This window comes from Danio rerio, chromosome 15 (genome assembly GCF_052040795.2).
Source record: "Danio rerio strain M-AB ecotype USA chromosome 15, GRCz13ab, whole genome shotgun sequence".
NCBI classification, from domain to species: domain Eukaryota; kingdom Metazoa; phylum Chordata; class Actinopteri; order Cypriniformes; family Danionidae; genus Danio; species Danio rerio.
The window spans coordinates 47,686,990-47,705,000 of NC_141035.1; the positions used below are offsets into that span (position 1 = coordinate 47,686,990).

General features: G+C 41.3%; 1 protein-coding gene across 12 annotated transcripts in view; it reads left to right on the plus strand.

Annotated features, from left to right (window-relative positions):
* The window catches only part of pdgfd (platelet derived growth factor d), a 62,190-nt gene that overhangs the window by 42,575 nt on the left and 1,604 nt on the right, over positions 1-18,011 (plus strand). For all 12 annotated transcript variants that reach the window (XR_015509923.1, XR_015509925.1, XR_015509927.1 and 9 more), the window contains 4 exons: positions 2,846-2,899; positions 4,784-4,979; positions 12,829-13,043; positions 18,005-18,011. The exon at positions 18,005-18,011 is cut by the window's right edge. Coding sequence is in view for 3 of the 12 variants with exons in the window: in XM_087284761.1 (XP_087140887.1) it covers positions 2,846-2,899; positions 4,784-4,979; positions 12,829-13,043; positions 18,005-18,011 (472 nt within the window). In the remaining 9 variants the exon portion in view is untranslated. The remainder of the gene's footprint in view (positions 1-2,845; positions 2,900-4,783; positions 4,980-12,828; positions 13,044-18,004) is intronic.

Here is an 18,011-nt window from a genome sequence, read left to right on the forward strand (position 1 = left end):
CGTATACACGTGAAAGACGTCGTGTAACGCATAGAGTTAAAAAAAATACAGGTTAGCTTACCTGACTCGTGTAGCAGCAGAATAATAAATCAAGGCTCACACAGGTGGCATCCCACATCTTGTGCTTTATTCTTCTGTCACGATATATTACAGAAAATAACTTAATCCGAGCATCAGAGAAAAAGAAAAAGAAAATCCCGCGCACATGCGCTTGTTACAGAAAGTTCACACATTCACTTACAAACACACACACATAGATGCAGACAACCTTCACACCACACACACAGACGCACACGCAAACGCTCTTAAAGGAGCCACACCCCATTTTCACTCGTTACTTGTCAGATTTTATTTTAGAGAGCAGGCGCGAGGTTAACTGCATGTTTACAAAGCAGAAAAGCGCGTGCTTTTACGGGCGTGACGTGGAGCCGATCCGCGAATAGCAGTACATTATGACAGATGACCAATCAGAGTCACTTAAGGGCGGGCCTTTCAGAGGAACTAGGAAAGATGACAGTCGTTTTTATGTTAGCTGAGTAGCTGTGTATAATCAAAGTGAGATAAATGAAAAAATAACGCGATTTCCTTCAAGTGAAACATGAGCACACATTGCTTTGCATCTTAAAACACAACCAAGCCTTAAAATTACATTCTGGACCACCCCTTTAAATGAAGCTAATTAGTTGATTAGCCATTTCTAATGGTGTACAAATAGTTTGCCGCCATTATAGATGTCATTTTGTTCTCTCTGAGTATAAAGTTTATCTGAGTCGTTTATAAAATAATTAATCATTTAATGTTTCTCTCTCGGCTGTGTGCGTGCAGTCAGCTGCGAAATGGTGTTGCAAACACACACAAATAACGCCAACTTTAAAAAGAGAAAGTAAAACCTAAATTCTGGACATTTTAAGGAGATTCAGAAACTACGGTTGGATGCATTTTGGTGGAAAAGGCGCATCTCTGTGGGTCTGCAGAGCACGTGAGAGCTCCTGTGTGAGTGACAGATCGTGCACACACAGAATCAGCGTGTGGGAAGCACTGGTGTGGTATGACAGGGTATAGATGAGGTCTTTCTCTTTGAGACGGCTGTCAAACTGATGCTGATTCAGGCTTCTGAATCGGATGGAATTAACAGTTTGCTATTGCAGTATGTTTTATTGAAAAATTGCAACAGAATCATCTCGCGGGCGGCATTACATTCATTTGCAGCCTGGTCTAGGGGTTTGATTTGAGATCGCAATCTTTTTTTGATTAACCGTGCATCTCTTGCTGGGATAGTTGACGGTTCATTCCTCTGTGGCGACCTCTGATAAATAAGGGATGAAGCATATAGCATGTTTGCTGAAAGCATTCAGATGTTGGTTATTTTAAAGTGAGTGTGTATGCATCCTGTGACCCTCTAAAGCAGTGTGTTTAGCCTGAATAATGGCTCTTCATTCGTTGTAGGCTGTGTGTAATAATATTATTCTCCGCTCACTGCAGAAGGTCATTTCAGAGGTGAAGCAGGAGTTATTATACTTTGATAAGAAATTATGAAAACATTTTTCACCTTCAGAATAGCACGCGCTGATGCACCCTGCTCCTGTGTGTGTGTGTGTGTGTGTGTCTGTGTGTGTGTGTGTGTGTGTGTGTGTGTGTGTGTATGTGTGTCTGTGTGTTTGTGTGTGTCTGTGTGTCTGTGTGTCTGTGTGTTTGTGTGTTTGTGTGTGTGTGTGTGTGTGTGTGTGTGTGTGAGAGAGATTTTGTCTGTGTATTTGTGTCTGTTTGTGTCTAAATGTCTGTCAGTCTGACTGTTTGTGTATCAGTGTGTTTGTGTGTATCTGCATGTGTGTTTGAGTATCTGTGTGTTTGTGACTGTGTGTGTGTGAGTGCATTTGCGACTGAAAGTGTGTCAGTGTTTGTGTGTGAGTATCTGTATTTGTGTGTATGCGTGAGGGAATTTGTGAATAAGTTTGTGTGTTTATTTGTGTGTGTGTGTGTTTGTGTGCATCTGAATGTGTGTTTAATGATCTGTCTTAAGTGTGAGAGAGATTGTGTTAAGTGAATTTGCTAGTAATTGTGTGCTTTTATTTGTCTATTTGTGTGTGTGTGTGTGACGGAGATTGTATGTTTGTGTATGAATAAATTTGTGAGTGAGTGTTTATTTGTCTGTTTGTGTGTGTGTGTGTCTGTTTTTATCTTTGTATTTTTGTATATTTGTTTGAGATTATTTGAGTGTGTGTGTGTGTTTGTGTGTATATGTGCGTTTTTGCATGTGTGTGTGCATCTGTGGATTTTGTGTGTGTGTGTGTGTGTGTGCGTGTGTGTGTGTGTGTTTGTGTGTGAGAGAGAGATTTTGTGTGAGTGAATTTGTGAGTGAGTATGTGAATGTCTGTGTGTGTGTGTGTGTGTCTCTGTGTGTTTCTGTGCCTCTCTGTATGTTTGTGTCTCTTTGTCTGTGTATGTGTGTTTCTCTGCAAGTTTGTGCATGTGTGTGTGTCATCAGAGTGTGGTGGAGTTGATTTCTCTTATGGGAATCTTCATCATAACAGAGCGCCGGTGACCTTTTACCTGCTATTGTTTGCATTGCCAAAGGAGGAGATTTATGTAACCAGAGTGGCAGAACAGGGGTGTGCGTGTGTGTGTGTGTGTGTGCGTCTGTCTGTCTGCGTGCGTGTGTGTTTTTTTGTCAGTGTGTTTCTGTTAGTTTGTGTGTGTGTGTCTCTGTTTTTTTGTGTGTGTTTGTGTTTGTGTGTGTGTGTGTGTGTGTGTGTGTGCGTGTGATCAACAGTAAACAGTGTAACAGCAATGAGGCTTTAATATGTCGTGTGTAAAATCACGGGTTTATAATCTGTGTGTTTTCCAGGACAGCTCACCTCTCGCCTCTCTGACCAATTGGGAAGCAGTTACCATAATGTCAGTAAGTATGACACACTCCAGACATTACACGTTCAATTTAATTCCACTGAGAATAGGATGATCTCATGAAATGATCACAGTTTATTGCTTATTTACTTCTTCAATCCCAGTTTTTTAAAAATAGTTTTATGTTATTTGAATTGTATTTGACATTGTTTACGTTATAGTACATAAAGGATGTACACTCACTGGCCACTTTATTAGGTACACCTGTCCAACTGCTTGTTAATGCAAATTTCAAATCAGCCAGTCACATGGCAGCAACTCAATGCATTTAGGCTTGTAGACACGGTCAAGACGATCTACTGCAGTTCAAACTGAGGATCAGAATGGGGAAGAAAGGAGATTTAAGTGTCTTTGAATGTGGCATGGTTGTTGGTGCCAGACAGGCTGATTTGAGTATTTCAGAAACTGCTGATCTACTGGGATTTTCACGCACAACCATCTCTAGGGTTTACAGACAATGGTTTGAAAAGGAGAAAATATTCACTGAGCGGCAGTTCTGTGGGCGCAAATGCCTTGTTGATGCAAGAGGTCAGAGGAGAATGGCCAGACTGGTTCCAGCTAGGCAACAGTAACTCGAATAAGCACTCGTTACAACCGAGGTCTGCAGTAGAGCATCTCTGAACACACAACACGTCCAACCTTGAGGTGGATGGGCTACAGCAGCAGAAGACCACACCGGGGGTGCCGCTCCTGTCAGCTAAGAACAGGAAACTGAGGCTACAATTCACAAAGACTCACCAAAACTGGACAATAGAAGATTGGAGAAACGTTGCCTGCTCTGATGAGTCTCCATTTCTGCTGCCACATTCAGATGATCGGGTCAGAATTTGGCCTCAACAACATGAAAGCATGGATCCATCCTGCCTTGTATCAATGGTTTCAGGCTGGTGGTGGTGGTGTAATGGTGTGGGGGAGATTTTCTTGGGACACTTTGGACTCATTAGTAATAACTGAGCATCGTGTCAACACCACAGCCTACTTGAGTATTGTTGCTGACCATGTCCATCCCTTTATGATCACAGTGTCTCCATCTTCTGATGGCTACTTCCAGCAGGATAACGCACCATGTCATAAAGCGTGAATCATCTCAGACTGGTTTCTTGAACATGACAATGAGTTCACAGTACTCAAATGGCCTCCACAGTCACCAGAGCTCAGTCCATTAGAGCACCTTTGGGATGTGGTGAAATGGAAGACTGGCATCATGGATGTCCAGCTTACAAATCTGCAACAACTGCGTGATGCTATCATGTCAATATGGAGCAAAATCTCTGAGGAATATTTCCAGTATCTTGTTGAATCTACGTCATGAAGGATTAAAGCAGTTCTAAAGACAAAAGGGGGTCCAACGCGGTACTAGTAAGGTGTACCTAATAAAGAGGCCGGTGAGTGTATATACTATATGTCTGCGTGTATAAATGTTTTTATTTTAATAATATTTTTTATATGTTTATATAACATATAAATAATATGTTTTTTTTTTCTCCATACAGTATATTCATTGATTTATTCATTCATTCATTTTCTTTTCGGCGTAGTCCCTTTATTAATCTGGGTTGAACAGCGGAATGAACCGCCAACTTATCCAGCATATGTTTTACGCAGCGGATGCCCTTCCAGCTGCAACCCATTTCTGGGAAACTTTCTGTTTATATATGTATTTGTGTCTGTTTGTGTATTTGTGTATGTGTGTCTTTCTGTGTGTGTGTGTGTGTGTGTGTGTGTTTGTTTTTGTATGCCTGTCTGTTTGTGTGTTTTGTGTGTGTATGTATGCCTATCTTTCTGTTTATATGTGTGTTGTGTGTCTGTGTATCTGTGTCTATATGTGTGTGTGTGTGTATGTATCTGTGTGTGCGTGTGTGTGTGCGCGTGTGTATAGGATGTGGGCGGGACCTCAGGCACGGACACACCCCTGTCTGCATCTGCGCTGGACGTGGAGATCTCCAGCATGAGCACAGTGGAGGAGCTGCTGAGACACATGAACCCCTTCAGCTGGCAGGAGGACCTGGAGCAGCTCTACACACACACACACTACTACAGACCCCGCGCCTTCCACAGCGACCGCAAACACAAGCGTGAGTCTCACACACACATGCACAGCTATCTTTATGGGGACTCTCCATAGCTGTAATGATGTTTCTACTGTGCAAACTGTATATTCTCTCCCTCTACCCCTAAACCAGGGGTGTACAAACTCGGTCCTAGAGGGCCGGTGTCCTGGAGAGTTTATCCCCAACTTGCTTCAACACACCTGCCAGGAAGCTTCTAGTATATCTTATAAGAGCTTGATTAGCTGGTTCAGGTGCGTTTGATTAGGGTTAGAGCTAAACTCTCCAGGAAACCGGCCCTCCAGGATGGTAAAGTCTAGATTGGATACGCGGCCGGCCGGAAGTGCGATATGCATATCAATATAGCAGCATTTTTATGACTCAGTATAACAATAATTCATATTTTTACAGTTCTGTGACAGCTGGATTTAGGGTTGGGGTGACGGTAGGCGTTAAAAAATACAATTTATTGGGTCATTTAATAAATAACATAAATAATACTCGTTACAACTACTGTTTTTACAGTGCTGTGACGGTTGCATTTAGGGTTGGGGTGAAGGTAGGCGTTAATAATATACAATAAATGGGAAATTTGATAAATAATATAAATAATTCTCGTGAACTTCAGGCCGCAACCATTTCCGATCTAGCAACAACCCTCCAGGAACGAGTTTGGACACCCCTGCCCTAACTAAAGGTGCGTCACAAATCGCATACTTATGCACTATTCTGCGCCATTTAGTAGTACACAATTTGAATTTCCGCTTAGTAAAATAACATTTTCACACGAGCAAAAAAAAGCACACACGCATACATAGTGTAGACACGGAGACACACACACACATAGCACAAACAGGTAGCGCAGACACACACACGCATACATAGCGGAGACACACACACACACACACACGAAAAGACAGGCACACACAGACACAAACACACTCACAAACACACACACAGGAAGAGACAGGCACACACACACACACACAGGAAGAGACAGGCACACACAGACACACACAAACACACACACACACACACAAACACAGGAAGAGACAGGCACACACAGACACACACAAACACACACACACACACACACACACACAGGAAGAGACAGGCACACACAGACACACAAACAGACAAAGATGGGAACAAACACACACACACGAAAAGACAGGCACACACAGACACAAACACACAAAACACACACACACACACACACACACAGGAAGAGACAGGCACACACACACACACACACACACACACACACACACACACAGGAAGAGACAGGCACACACAGACACACACACACACACACACACACACACAGGAAGAGACAGGCACACACAGACACACACAAACACACACACACACACACACAGGAAGAGACAGGCACACACAGACACACAAACAGAGAAAGATGGTAACACACACACACACACACACAGGAAGAGACAGGCACACACAGACACACACACACACACACACAGAAAGAGACAGGCACACACAGACACACAAACAGAGAAAGATGGTAACAAACACACACACACACACACACACACATACAAACACACACAAACACACAAACACACAAACACACACACACACACACACACACACACACACACACACACACACACACACAGAAACAGACAGGAACAGGCACAAAGACAGACCATCAAAAACAAACAGACACACACACAGAAAGAGACAGACAAACAGACAGACAGACACACAAACACAGACAGAAATGGGAACACACACACGCACACACACACAGAGACAGGCACTGTTAAGCATGCAGTGTGTTTTATGAGGCAGACAGAGGTGATTTCCTCCCGTCTCTTCATTTATACCTCCCTTTCCTCGCTGCCCATCCACAACAGATTGTGATTATGTGAGTCATAAGTGAGAAAATAACATCCAAAATAACACACTGGAATGTACACACACACACACACACACACACACACACACACACACACACACACACACACACACACACACACACACACACACACACACACACACACACACACACACACACACACACACACACACACGCGCGCGCTGACCTCGCCTCCTGACAAAGTTGCAACACTGTAGCTTTTATATAACTTTGCCAAGAGGAAAGTGTGTTTGTCCGTGTGTGTTGTTACTCCACAGGATGCAGTTTCCTATAGTTTAGCGCAGTGTTGGACGCTCGCAGGAGTGTTTCGAGTGTGTTTGCGAATCATGACTTTGATTTTAATTTTGAGAGACGTGTGTGAAAGCTGTTGACGCTTCAGTCAGACGCGGTTCAAGTGTGAGAAAGCATGTTCTCCTAATTCAGCGTTTGCTCTCAGATGAGATGCTGAAAGGCAGCGTCGTTGGTGATTTCTTTACCAAATAACATCTCTTGACTAACTTTCCTGACCCGTCAGCTGGAGCTGCACATTATATTGAAAAGTTATCATGATGCAGTATTGTTTTAGCAAACTAAAAGATGATCCATTACTGGTCAAAAAACAGTGCAGTGTGTGAGTTTGACACCCTGTGGCTGGACTAGGTATTGCACTTCTGGTTCAAAACACATGCAAGCGCAGGTTGCCAGATTGACGACACCAACAAAGGCTGATTTAAATCATGTTCTTTATTAAAACAGCGGCACACAATAGAAGGAATATTTCCCATATTAAATGGAGTTTTTGTCCTAAACAACACCTGGGGCCTCATGTATCAACGCTGCGTACGCACAAAAACTTTGCGTACGCCAGGTTTCACGCTCAGAATCGTTCATGTTTGGATTAACTAACGATGAACTGAACGTGAGAATGTGCGCAGCTTCACGGCAGCTTTATGGCTGGCGTACGCACATTTATTGTGCGCGTCTGTTTTATTTCCAGTGGCGACTCCTAGAGGCAGTTGTGTTAAATTCCTCTCTACAAAGTGTCTGAGCCTTGCGATGGCAGCTGTATGAGACTGGTTCATCTAGCAGGTATATAAGGTTTCCATACCATACAGTTGACCAGCTAAACATTAAAGCACAATTTGCAGCGGTCGCCTGTTTTCCCAATGTAATCTGAGCTATCTACTGCTCGTATAACGGAGTTGAAAAGATAAGATGATATAATTCATTTCGAGTGAATGACATGAAATTAGGCATTATACATAAGATGGTGTTTGAGTGCCCCCTTGTGGTAAATAAATTGCAGGAGAATATTGTCCCTTTGTGCTTACCGTAGGTTCACAGAGATCGGTGTGACTGTGAAAGGTAAGCGCAGCTCGTCTCTCTCTCTCGCAAACTAATTAAAAAGGGATGATATAAACAATTTTATATAATTTCATCGAGCGAAACAGTTGTGTATGTTGTTTAAATAATACACTAGTTCATGTTTTGATTTCCTAATGTTTATTTTTTTTTACGATTTAGATGATTTGTGTGTTGCTAGCTGAAGCATTACATTGCTAATGCACAGGCCCGGATTGGCTAATCGGGAGGACCGGGAGAATTCCCGGTGGGCCGGTCTGTTTTTTGGCCGCGAGGGCCGGTGTTCCTAGCTCCAGAATCTGTTGCTCTCAGCAGTCACACTTTTTAAAAATTATTTATTTATTTACTTGACCACAGCCTTCTTATTAATTATTTTACCGCAGCTCTGCTCTTTTTATCTATTTTCTCGTAGCCTCGTAAGCAAGATGCAGCCTGCAGGTTAATGATGATATAACTAGATAAGTCACTATTCAATGTATAGTTGTTGTGGTACAGTGGTAAGCACGTTAGGTTATGACGCCACCAACCCGGGTTCGTACCTCATCTGAATAACAATTTTTTTTTTTCATTTTTATTGTTAAGACATATAATACTGTTAGGGTTGTTGAACATTTGAAGTTCTAAAACAGCTGTTTTCTCAAAAAAAGACGTGATACTGTAATTAGAAACTGAATTGGAAATGACCTTATTTTATTATAGTCAGTGGTGAACTGAGGTGGGCCGGTCTAAGGCTTGAAACTCCAGGGCTGAAAAAGAGTCCCACTCCGGCCCTGCTAATGCGTTTTAAAGTTGTTAGTTATACAAGATCCCAACGAGAGAGTTTTTGTATTTTTCCCTTTTAGAGAGAGAGCTGAATGTTAATGCTGCACTTTCCTGCATTACATATCTTTGTTTTATCTCCGGTATGTTGTTTATCAATTTTTATATGTTATGTTTTTGAGTTTAAGAAAATGTACATACACAGAGATCGGTGTGACTGTGAAAGAGAGAGAGCTGAATGTTAATGCTGCACTTTCCTGCATTACATATCTTTGTTTTATCTCAGGTTTATCTCAGACGGAGAGAATAAATCTGATTGAGTGCATTGGTGGATGGCTTCCTTTATTGAGTCCAAGACCTGAGTTATTATGGACGGGTGTGTTGCTGATGGGACACCCGTTACACTCGCACATTGCTATAAAGACACTATCTGTAGATGAATTTGCATGCGTGAATCAGAAACATTTCCATTCAATAAATGTGCAAATAAAATATGATGCACAGACTTATTAATGATTCCTACTTGTCTTTCTCGTGATAAATAGTAGGCAAAATCTGATATGTAGCGGGGGAAATAAAGAAGAATGAGTTCATCAGACGCTGGATTCGAACCGAGTTCATGCTCGAACGTGTCAAAACATGTTGACATGCGACTTATGAGCTGCGCCACTGAGACTGTTGAGGATACTACAACATTTTACACCTATAAATCACACAATTTCTTCTGTAATTCACTCAGTGCGATGTTTAGACCCAACTGTGTTAACCGCATCAGCTAAACTCTCCCACTCTATTTTTTCTTTTGTTGTTAATTCCGGAGGACAAACTTGCAAATAACACCGCTTTTCTCCGGTCTACCTCCGAAAGCAGCACCTCCAATTCACGTTCTGTTCAAAGGTTCTCTTCTTGCTTGCTTTTGCCGTTGCTTTTTCATTTGGTTTTGCCAAAGTAGAGTCATTAGCATATTCATACGGGGGAGGAGGCAGGGAGGGGTTTTGCGCTCGTGCATGTTGCGCTCAGTTTCACGTTCAATCGGATGTACAAAAGAATATGCGTGAGATTCGGCGTACGCAGTGTTTCATACATCTGAATTTTTTTCTGCGTACGCACATTTACAGCTTCGTGCGTACGCAATGTTTTGGTTTGATTTCCACGCAAGTCTTCGTACATGAAGTTTATATTTTAGAAACAGCTTCTATTTTTCACCAGTGAACAACAAAAAACTGACAGAGATCAGCTCAGGTACAGCTCATGTGCTTTATTCAGTGTTAAAGGTGCAGTAGTTGATTCAGGGTATCCACGAGGTCTTAAAAAATGTTAAAAGTTAATTAATCAATTATGAGAAAAGTAAGGCCTTTAAAAGGTATTAAAGTCTTAATCCAGTTTTTTGCGAGGCCTTAAAGGGCACCTATGGTGAAAAATCTACTTTTCAAGCTGTTGGTATAGTGTATATACTGTCATATTGGGGTGAAATAAACACACCCAGTCCTTTTTAAAAAAATTTTATAAACATAAAAGCGGTGGACCAATTGGAGCGGTTTTCAGATCAACCGCAACTTGATGTAGGAGTGCGGTTCCCCCGCCCACCAATATTGATTGACAGCTGCGTGCATTAACATGTCTCTGTAGTAACGCATATAATTATACCGACAAGATGAACTAAACAAACTTATGCTAGCTGTGCGCTAGCTTAACGTTTTGAGCTTATATCACATATCGCGTCTTTTCCGCGCGCAAGTTTTTTATTTCCAATATTACAATACATGCCAATAAGCGTGAGCAAGCACGCGCCTTTCAGACGCACCAAATACAAAACATCTCACGCCGTGGCGGTGGGAGTTGTGCGTGGCTTTCAGTACACTGTAAACAAAAGATACATTAGACCAGGGCTGTAAAACGTATGGCCCGTGGGCCGGATCAGGCCCGCAAACGAATTAAATGTGGCCCGCGAGATGATTCTGTGAGCTGCAGTTCCAATTGTGTCCACTGGATGGTGCAATAGCAAACTGTTAATTTAATCCAGCCATCTCAGAGAGAAAGACCTCGTCTATACTGTCATACCACACCAGTGCTTCCCACACATAGACTTTACTTAGGCGGGCCGCCCAGGTATATTTGGTGATGACACGTGAATAATACTATTATTATCATCCTCCTACACCAGGGGTGTCCAAACTTTTTGGGCCGAGGGCCAGATGCAAAAAATAAAGCGTTGTCCCGGGCCAAATTTTACATACATCACACAGACACGCATATATATATATATGATATTTCCACACATTTCTAATCATAATAGTTTTAGTAACTAATTTCTAATAACTGATTTATTTCATCTTTGTCATGATGCCAGTAAATAATAATTGACTAGATATTTTTCGAGACACTTCTATACAGCTTAAAGTGACAATTAAGGTTAATTAGGTTAACTAGTCAAGTTAAGGTAATTAGGCAAGTTATTTTATAACAATGGTTTGTTCTGAAGACTTAAGGGGCTAATAATTTTGACCTTAAAATGGTGCATAAAAAAAAAACTGCTTTTATTCTAGCCGAAATAAAACAAATAAGTCTTTCTCCAGAAGAAAAAATATTATCAGACATACTGTGAAAATGTCATTGCTCTGTTAAACATCATTTGGGAAATATTTAAAAAAGAAGAAATAAATCAAAGAAGGGCTAATAATTCTGACTTCAACTGTGTGTAGATAGATAGATAGATAGATAGATAGATAGATAGATAGATAGATCATAACAAGAACTGCTGCTTAATTGAATGCATGTGATAGCGACACCCGGTGGTTATTTATTGAATTACGTTCATTTTTGTATTGCGGGCCAGATTCTATTGATATTTATAAAAAGCCTCGCGGGCTGCCACAAAACTGATTGCAGGCCGCAGATGGCCCGCGGGCCGTAGTTTGGACACCCCTGTCTTACACCTTTTTTGTATCCATCCAAGAAAACTAAACATTCGGGATCGATTAACCAGTGGAAAATCTTCTCTCGCTCTGCACGTTCCCTACTGCTGATTCTGTGTGTGCGCGATCTGTCACTCACACAGGAGCTCTCACATGCTCTGCGGACCCACAGAGATGCGCCTTTTCCACCAAAATGCATCCGACCGTAGTTTCTGAATCCCCTTAAATGTCCAGCATTCAGGTTTTACTTTCACTTTCTAAAGTTGCCGTTATTTGTGTGTGTTTGCAACACCATTTCGCAGCTGACTGCACGCGCACAGCCGAGAGAGAAACATTAAATGATTAAATATTTAATAAAGGACTCAGATAAACTTTATACTCAGAGAGAACAAAATGACATCTATAATTTGATTGGCATTTGTTTCCGTCAAAGTTTTGCACATTTTATCTTATCGGATAAAAAGTTGATGTGATTTCATGTGACACTTCCAGTTTCATGTGATATTGTGAAATTCATTCATTCATTTTCTTGTCGGCTTAGTCCTTTTATTAATTTCGGGGTCGCCACAGCGGAATGAACCGCCAACTTATCCAGCAAATTTTTACGCAGCGGATGCCCTTCCAGCCGCAACCCATCTCTGGGAAACATCTCCACACACTATCACACACACTCATACACTACGGACAAATTAGCCTACCCAATTCACCTGTACCGCATGTCTTTGGACTGTGGGGGGAAACCGGAGCACCCGGAGGAAACCCACACAAAGGCAGGGAGAACATGCAAACTCCACACAGAAACGCCAACTGAGCCGAGGTTTAACCCAGCGACCTTCTTGCTGTGAGGCGACAGCACTACCTACTGCGCCACTGCCTCGCCTATATTGTGAAATTATACATTATTATTAATGAAATAATTATATTATATATTCATCTGGCTGTGTTCTTCCCTCAGTGGACCTGGACCGTCTGTATGAGGATGTGAAGCAGTACAGCTGTACCCCGCGGAATTACTCGGTGAATTTACGAGAGGAGCTGAAGGCCACCAACGCCGTCTTCTTCCCTCGCTGTCTGCTGGTGCAGCGCTGTGGTGGAAACTGCGGCTGCGGGACCGACAACTGGAACTCCTGCACCTGCAGCTCCGGAAAAACCGTCAGGAAACTGCACGAGGTATCCCACAATGCACTGCTTCAGAAATGACTGTTTTGTATGTGTTTTTGGAAGCAAGCAATCAGTCATTATTTTGATTGATTTATGTGTGTGCATATATATATAATTGAATCAGACCCGGAGACCAGTGTAGGTTCACTCCTCTAATAGCAACACCCAATAATTGTAAGTGACGCTTAAAAACATAAGGTATGAATCATAAAACACAGTAAATTCAGTGTCAGTGCAGGAATGTCAAAACTACATCACAGTGTGTTGACATGTAGAGCACGAAAACCTGAAACCACCTTGGGGAAACCTGTCAGCTACTGCTATTTATTTATTTATTCAGCTTAATAACGTCTTACTGTAGACGCACAGTCAGTAACACAGCCTGAGCTGATCACAATGAAGACTCGTGGGATGTTTTGAGGCATTCTGGGAGTTGTAGGCTGACATCAGTGTGACCCGGGAGTGATTGACAGCTGTCACAGAGCTGTCAGGAAGCACTGCTGTTGCGTATAATACCAGACTGTTACCCACGGCAACATCTGCTAAATGTGATTGGCTCCAGCTGTCAGCGCTGGCACACACACACACAATATATATACTCAGACACACACACATACATAGACGTATAAGTGATGTATGTGCTTGACCACAGGAGAGGTCAGAGGTCAAGGATGGATATTGATCGGGAAGCAAATCAATGAAGACAAATCGACCAATAAATCTGTTTTATTTCCTGCCCTGCTCAAATAAACCCAAACCCACAAACACCGTCATCTGAACTTAAAGGGTCACGAAACACCGAAACACATGTTTTGAGCTGTTGACAGTCGTATATGTGTCCCACACTGCTAGAAACACTATTAGGACACCTATATTTCACTAAAAAGTGTAAATTGGTTGTTTTTGCGTTATTTCAAGCAAATTCGTACTTCCTGTTTGAAACTAATTTTTGAAGCTGCGTCACGGTCATGACATAATAGTGTGTATTCCAGCGTGCAGACTGGACGCCTGTGCCAGAGTGAGTCTTATTACGTCTTACAGTGTGATGCATTAATGCATGAGTAAGGCTTGGTTCAAACCAATCAGCGCGCTCTATTGTGCAACTTCATTAATATTCATTACTGTCACAGTGTTTAGACGACAGAGACGCCACGTTGTGTTGGCAAAACAAGCGTGAAGTGTTGCTTTTATAGTTTGCTGCAGTTCAGTTTCGTTTTCTTTTTCTCTCTATGAGAGCGCTACTCACGGGTGGATTAACAGTGTACGCGACGCTCGACAACAATAACTTATGTGTCTAAGGAAGATTATTGTTTACCTGAGAGCTGTTCTCATCTGCAAACGCTGAGATCCGGATTCGCTTGTAGTCTTCTCTTCATAAAGACGCGGCTCTAGTTGCTGGTGATTGTCCTGTCTCTACAGATTTGGTAAGTGAGCGACCAGTGCTCTTTGTTTATTCAGTTTGTTCGTATCGAACTAAGTTAACTATTGCACCTTAACATGTTAGGACCACAACCAAACTTTAACCTCGTGTAGGGTTTTCACCGCATTTAGTGACCGGAATAACACACGTGGCTTTCTGACGCTACTCATTCGCCGTGCGGTATTAAACATTGCATGAAAAATACACGCTTAGAGCAGTTCCTCGAAACAAATATGCCGTTTGTCGCGAGGGGCATGAATGAATTCCCTGAATGAAAGAGCCAAACTGCAGTTAAAGTCCAACATTTAATAATTTGGCAAATAATTCGACTACAGATGTCTATGTAAACACCATCACTTTTCTCCCCTGTGTGTGTGTGTGTGTGTGTATTTTGACTCTGAAACTCGCCCGTACCCAAATAGACACTCCCACAACATCCCACTTTAGTTCCTCCGACACTCCCCCCTAAACAGAGCTGGACACGCCCACTTTTCTGACTTTTTCCAAAGTAGAGGTGTGAAAACACCCTGCTGAAACAGTACAGTACACACACTCATACACTACGGACAATTTAGCCTACCCAATTCACCTGTACCGCATGTCTTTGGACTGTGGGGGGAAACCGGAGCACCCGGAGGAAACCCACGCGAAGACAGGGAGAACATGCAAACTCCACACAGAAACGCCAACTGAGCCGAGGCTCGAACCAGCGACCTTCTTGCTGTGAGGCGACAGCACTACCTACTGCGCCACTGCCTCGCCCCTTAAATTAATAATTTATTTCATTCTCTTTATTTCGTTTATTCTGTTCTTCTGTGCTGTTGGAAACACTGCAGGTATGTGAAGATGCTCTGTTGTTATGTTCTGTTATTAATATGCTAGCATGTTGAAATAAATCAGTATTTTAAAATGCAATATTTAATGTGTCAGACACAAAATAGACACATCAATATATATATCAGGGCTCGAAATTGCGACCATTTTAGTCGCATATGCGCCCGAAATTTAAGCTATGCGACTCATAATATATATTGGGAGCATTCGTGCGACTGCATATTATGGTTATAGTGCGACCTGTTTTTTTTTTTCTAAAAACGTGGTAAATTCGCTCTTCCCTGCCGCTATATTGGTTCATATTAGCCGTCAATCACTCAAGACTTTCCGCTGTCAGATGACAGGGTGGGAGCTTTTGTGACCGCGGGGATTGCAAACGGCTGAAGAGTGAAAAGTACACTGAATCTCGATGCGTTGTATGCACAGCGTTCAGCCAACACAATTTCACGGCAATTCATAACTTTTTCATACGTTTCCTCGTGAGATCAGGCTGCAACAGCGCAAATGTCCGCTAAAATACCATCGCCAAAGAAGCTCGCCTTTACTAAGTTTGATCTGATGCGGGTTATAACAAAGAACAGTATTGCGCCGGTGGTCATCGGGAGAATCCTGCTCTGCCCCCCTCTTATTGGGCCGGCTGACTCGCATGCTGTCCCGCAAACACAGAAAAATGTAATTCAGCGCATAAAGAGGCTGAGCATTAAAACGACACAAACCGAAGCCAAAACTTTTAAAAGTGAGACTTTTCTTCCTTTCTTTTGTCCGTTCTTTCTTGAGGTCTATATTATTTTTCTATTTAATTACTGATGACTGCTTTGCAGCTTTCAGCATTGGATTAAATTATTTATTATAATATTTCGTTTGTTTTGTAGCAGAAATATTATTTATTAAATTGGCATGCATATAAAAACAATAGTACAAAATAAATATTTCTTACTACAATGCTTCATTTGTGTTTGATACAAACCATCAATTTATTTTTCATTTTTCATAAATTAACAGTAGGACTTTATATAGCAGATAACTTGCATTAAAGCACATTCAAGGCAGCATGATGATGAGAAATATTATTCATTATTAGTAGTATTGTCATCATCATCATCAATAATATTTTATAATTATTCAACATTCATTTTGGAATTATTGCACAAATATTAAGTCATCACAGCATTAGTTAGATAGTTGTTTCTGGGTTTTGTTAGTCCCAATTGATGTTATTTTCAAATACAATAAATCCCTTAATATACAACTTGTCAAATATATCATTCATTTTTGGTGGGTGCTCCTACATTTTTTCTGGTGCTCCTAAATATTTCAGGTTGGGAGCACCGGTGCTACCAAGTAAGAAAGTTAATTTCGAGCCCTGTATATAATAGTAATCTGACCAATTAACCGTTAATAACCGATTAACAAGCGGCGGTTGTTGGTTAGCAAAATTAACCAAAATGAGCATCTCTAATTTGTTTGCAATTTCTGTAGACATGACTGTAGTGTAATTAGTGTAATGGTGGTTTAGGTGATGCCTAATATTTATCAGTACAGGTCATAATTCTCTGTCATTCTGTCATTCTCTGCCCCCCCCCCAAAAAAAAATAAATAAATAAACACCCCAAAACACACACATGCACAAAAATCCTTAAATTACTAAATATGTTCATCTTCAGCTGTTTCTTTGTAATAAAGAGTTGAAACAGTCAGTTGTACGTCTTTAATGTTATTTACTAAGGATATAATAAATAGGGTGACGCAGTGGTGCAACAGGTAGTGCTGTCGCCTCACAGCAAGAAGGTCACTGGTTTGAGCCTCGGCTGGGTCAGTTGGCGTTTCTGTGTGGAGTTTGCATGTTCTCCTTGCGTTCGCGTGGGTTTCCTCCGGGTGTTTCGGTTTCCTCCACAGTCGAAAGACATGTGGTACAGGCGAATTGTCCGTAGTGTATGAGTGTGAATGAGTGTGTGTGGATGTCTCCCAGAGATGGGTTGCAGCTGGATGGGCATCCGCTGCGTAATAACGTGCTGGATAAGTTGGCGGTTCATTCCGCTGTGGCCCCTTTAAAATTGTTTTTCTTTTTTTAATATTTCCCAAAAGATGTTTAACAGAGCAAGGAAATTTTCACAGTATGTCTGATAATATTTTTTCTTCTGCAGAAAGTCTTGTTTATTTTATTTCTGCTGAAACAAAAGCAGATTGAATTTTTTTTAAACCAATTTAAGCTATATATTTTCAATAGTTATACAATAACTTGCCTAATTACCCTAACCTGCATAGTTAACGTTATTAACCTAGTTAAGCCTTTAAATGTCACTTTAAGCTGTATAGAAGTGTCTTGAAGAATATCTAGTCTAATATTATTTACTGTCATCATGACAAAGATAAAATAAATCAGTAATTAGAGATGAGTTATTAAAACTATTATGTGTAGAAATGTGTTGAAAAAAAAAACATCTCTCCGTTAAACAGAAAGTGGGGGGAAAGAAACAGGGAGGCTCATAACTCAGGACGGCTAATAATTCTGTCTTCAACTGTATATATTAATTTTCGATTTTTAATATTTAGTTTTTGCAAGATCAGATGAAGTAGATAGTGTGCGGGACATTTTTCTAGTTTAGATTAGGTTTTGAAATCTATTTAAATCTATAGATTATTGTCTCTAATGTATTTGTGTGTGTGTGTGTTTTTGTGTGTGTGTGTGTGTGTGTGTGTGTGTGTGTGTTGTCAGGTGCTGA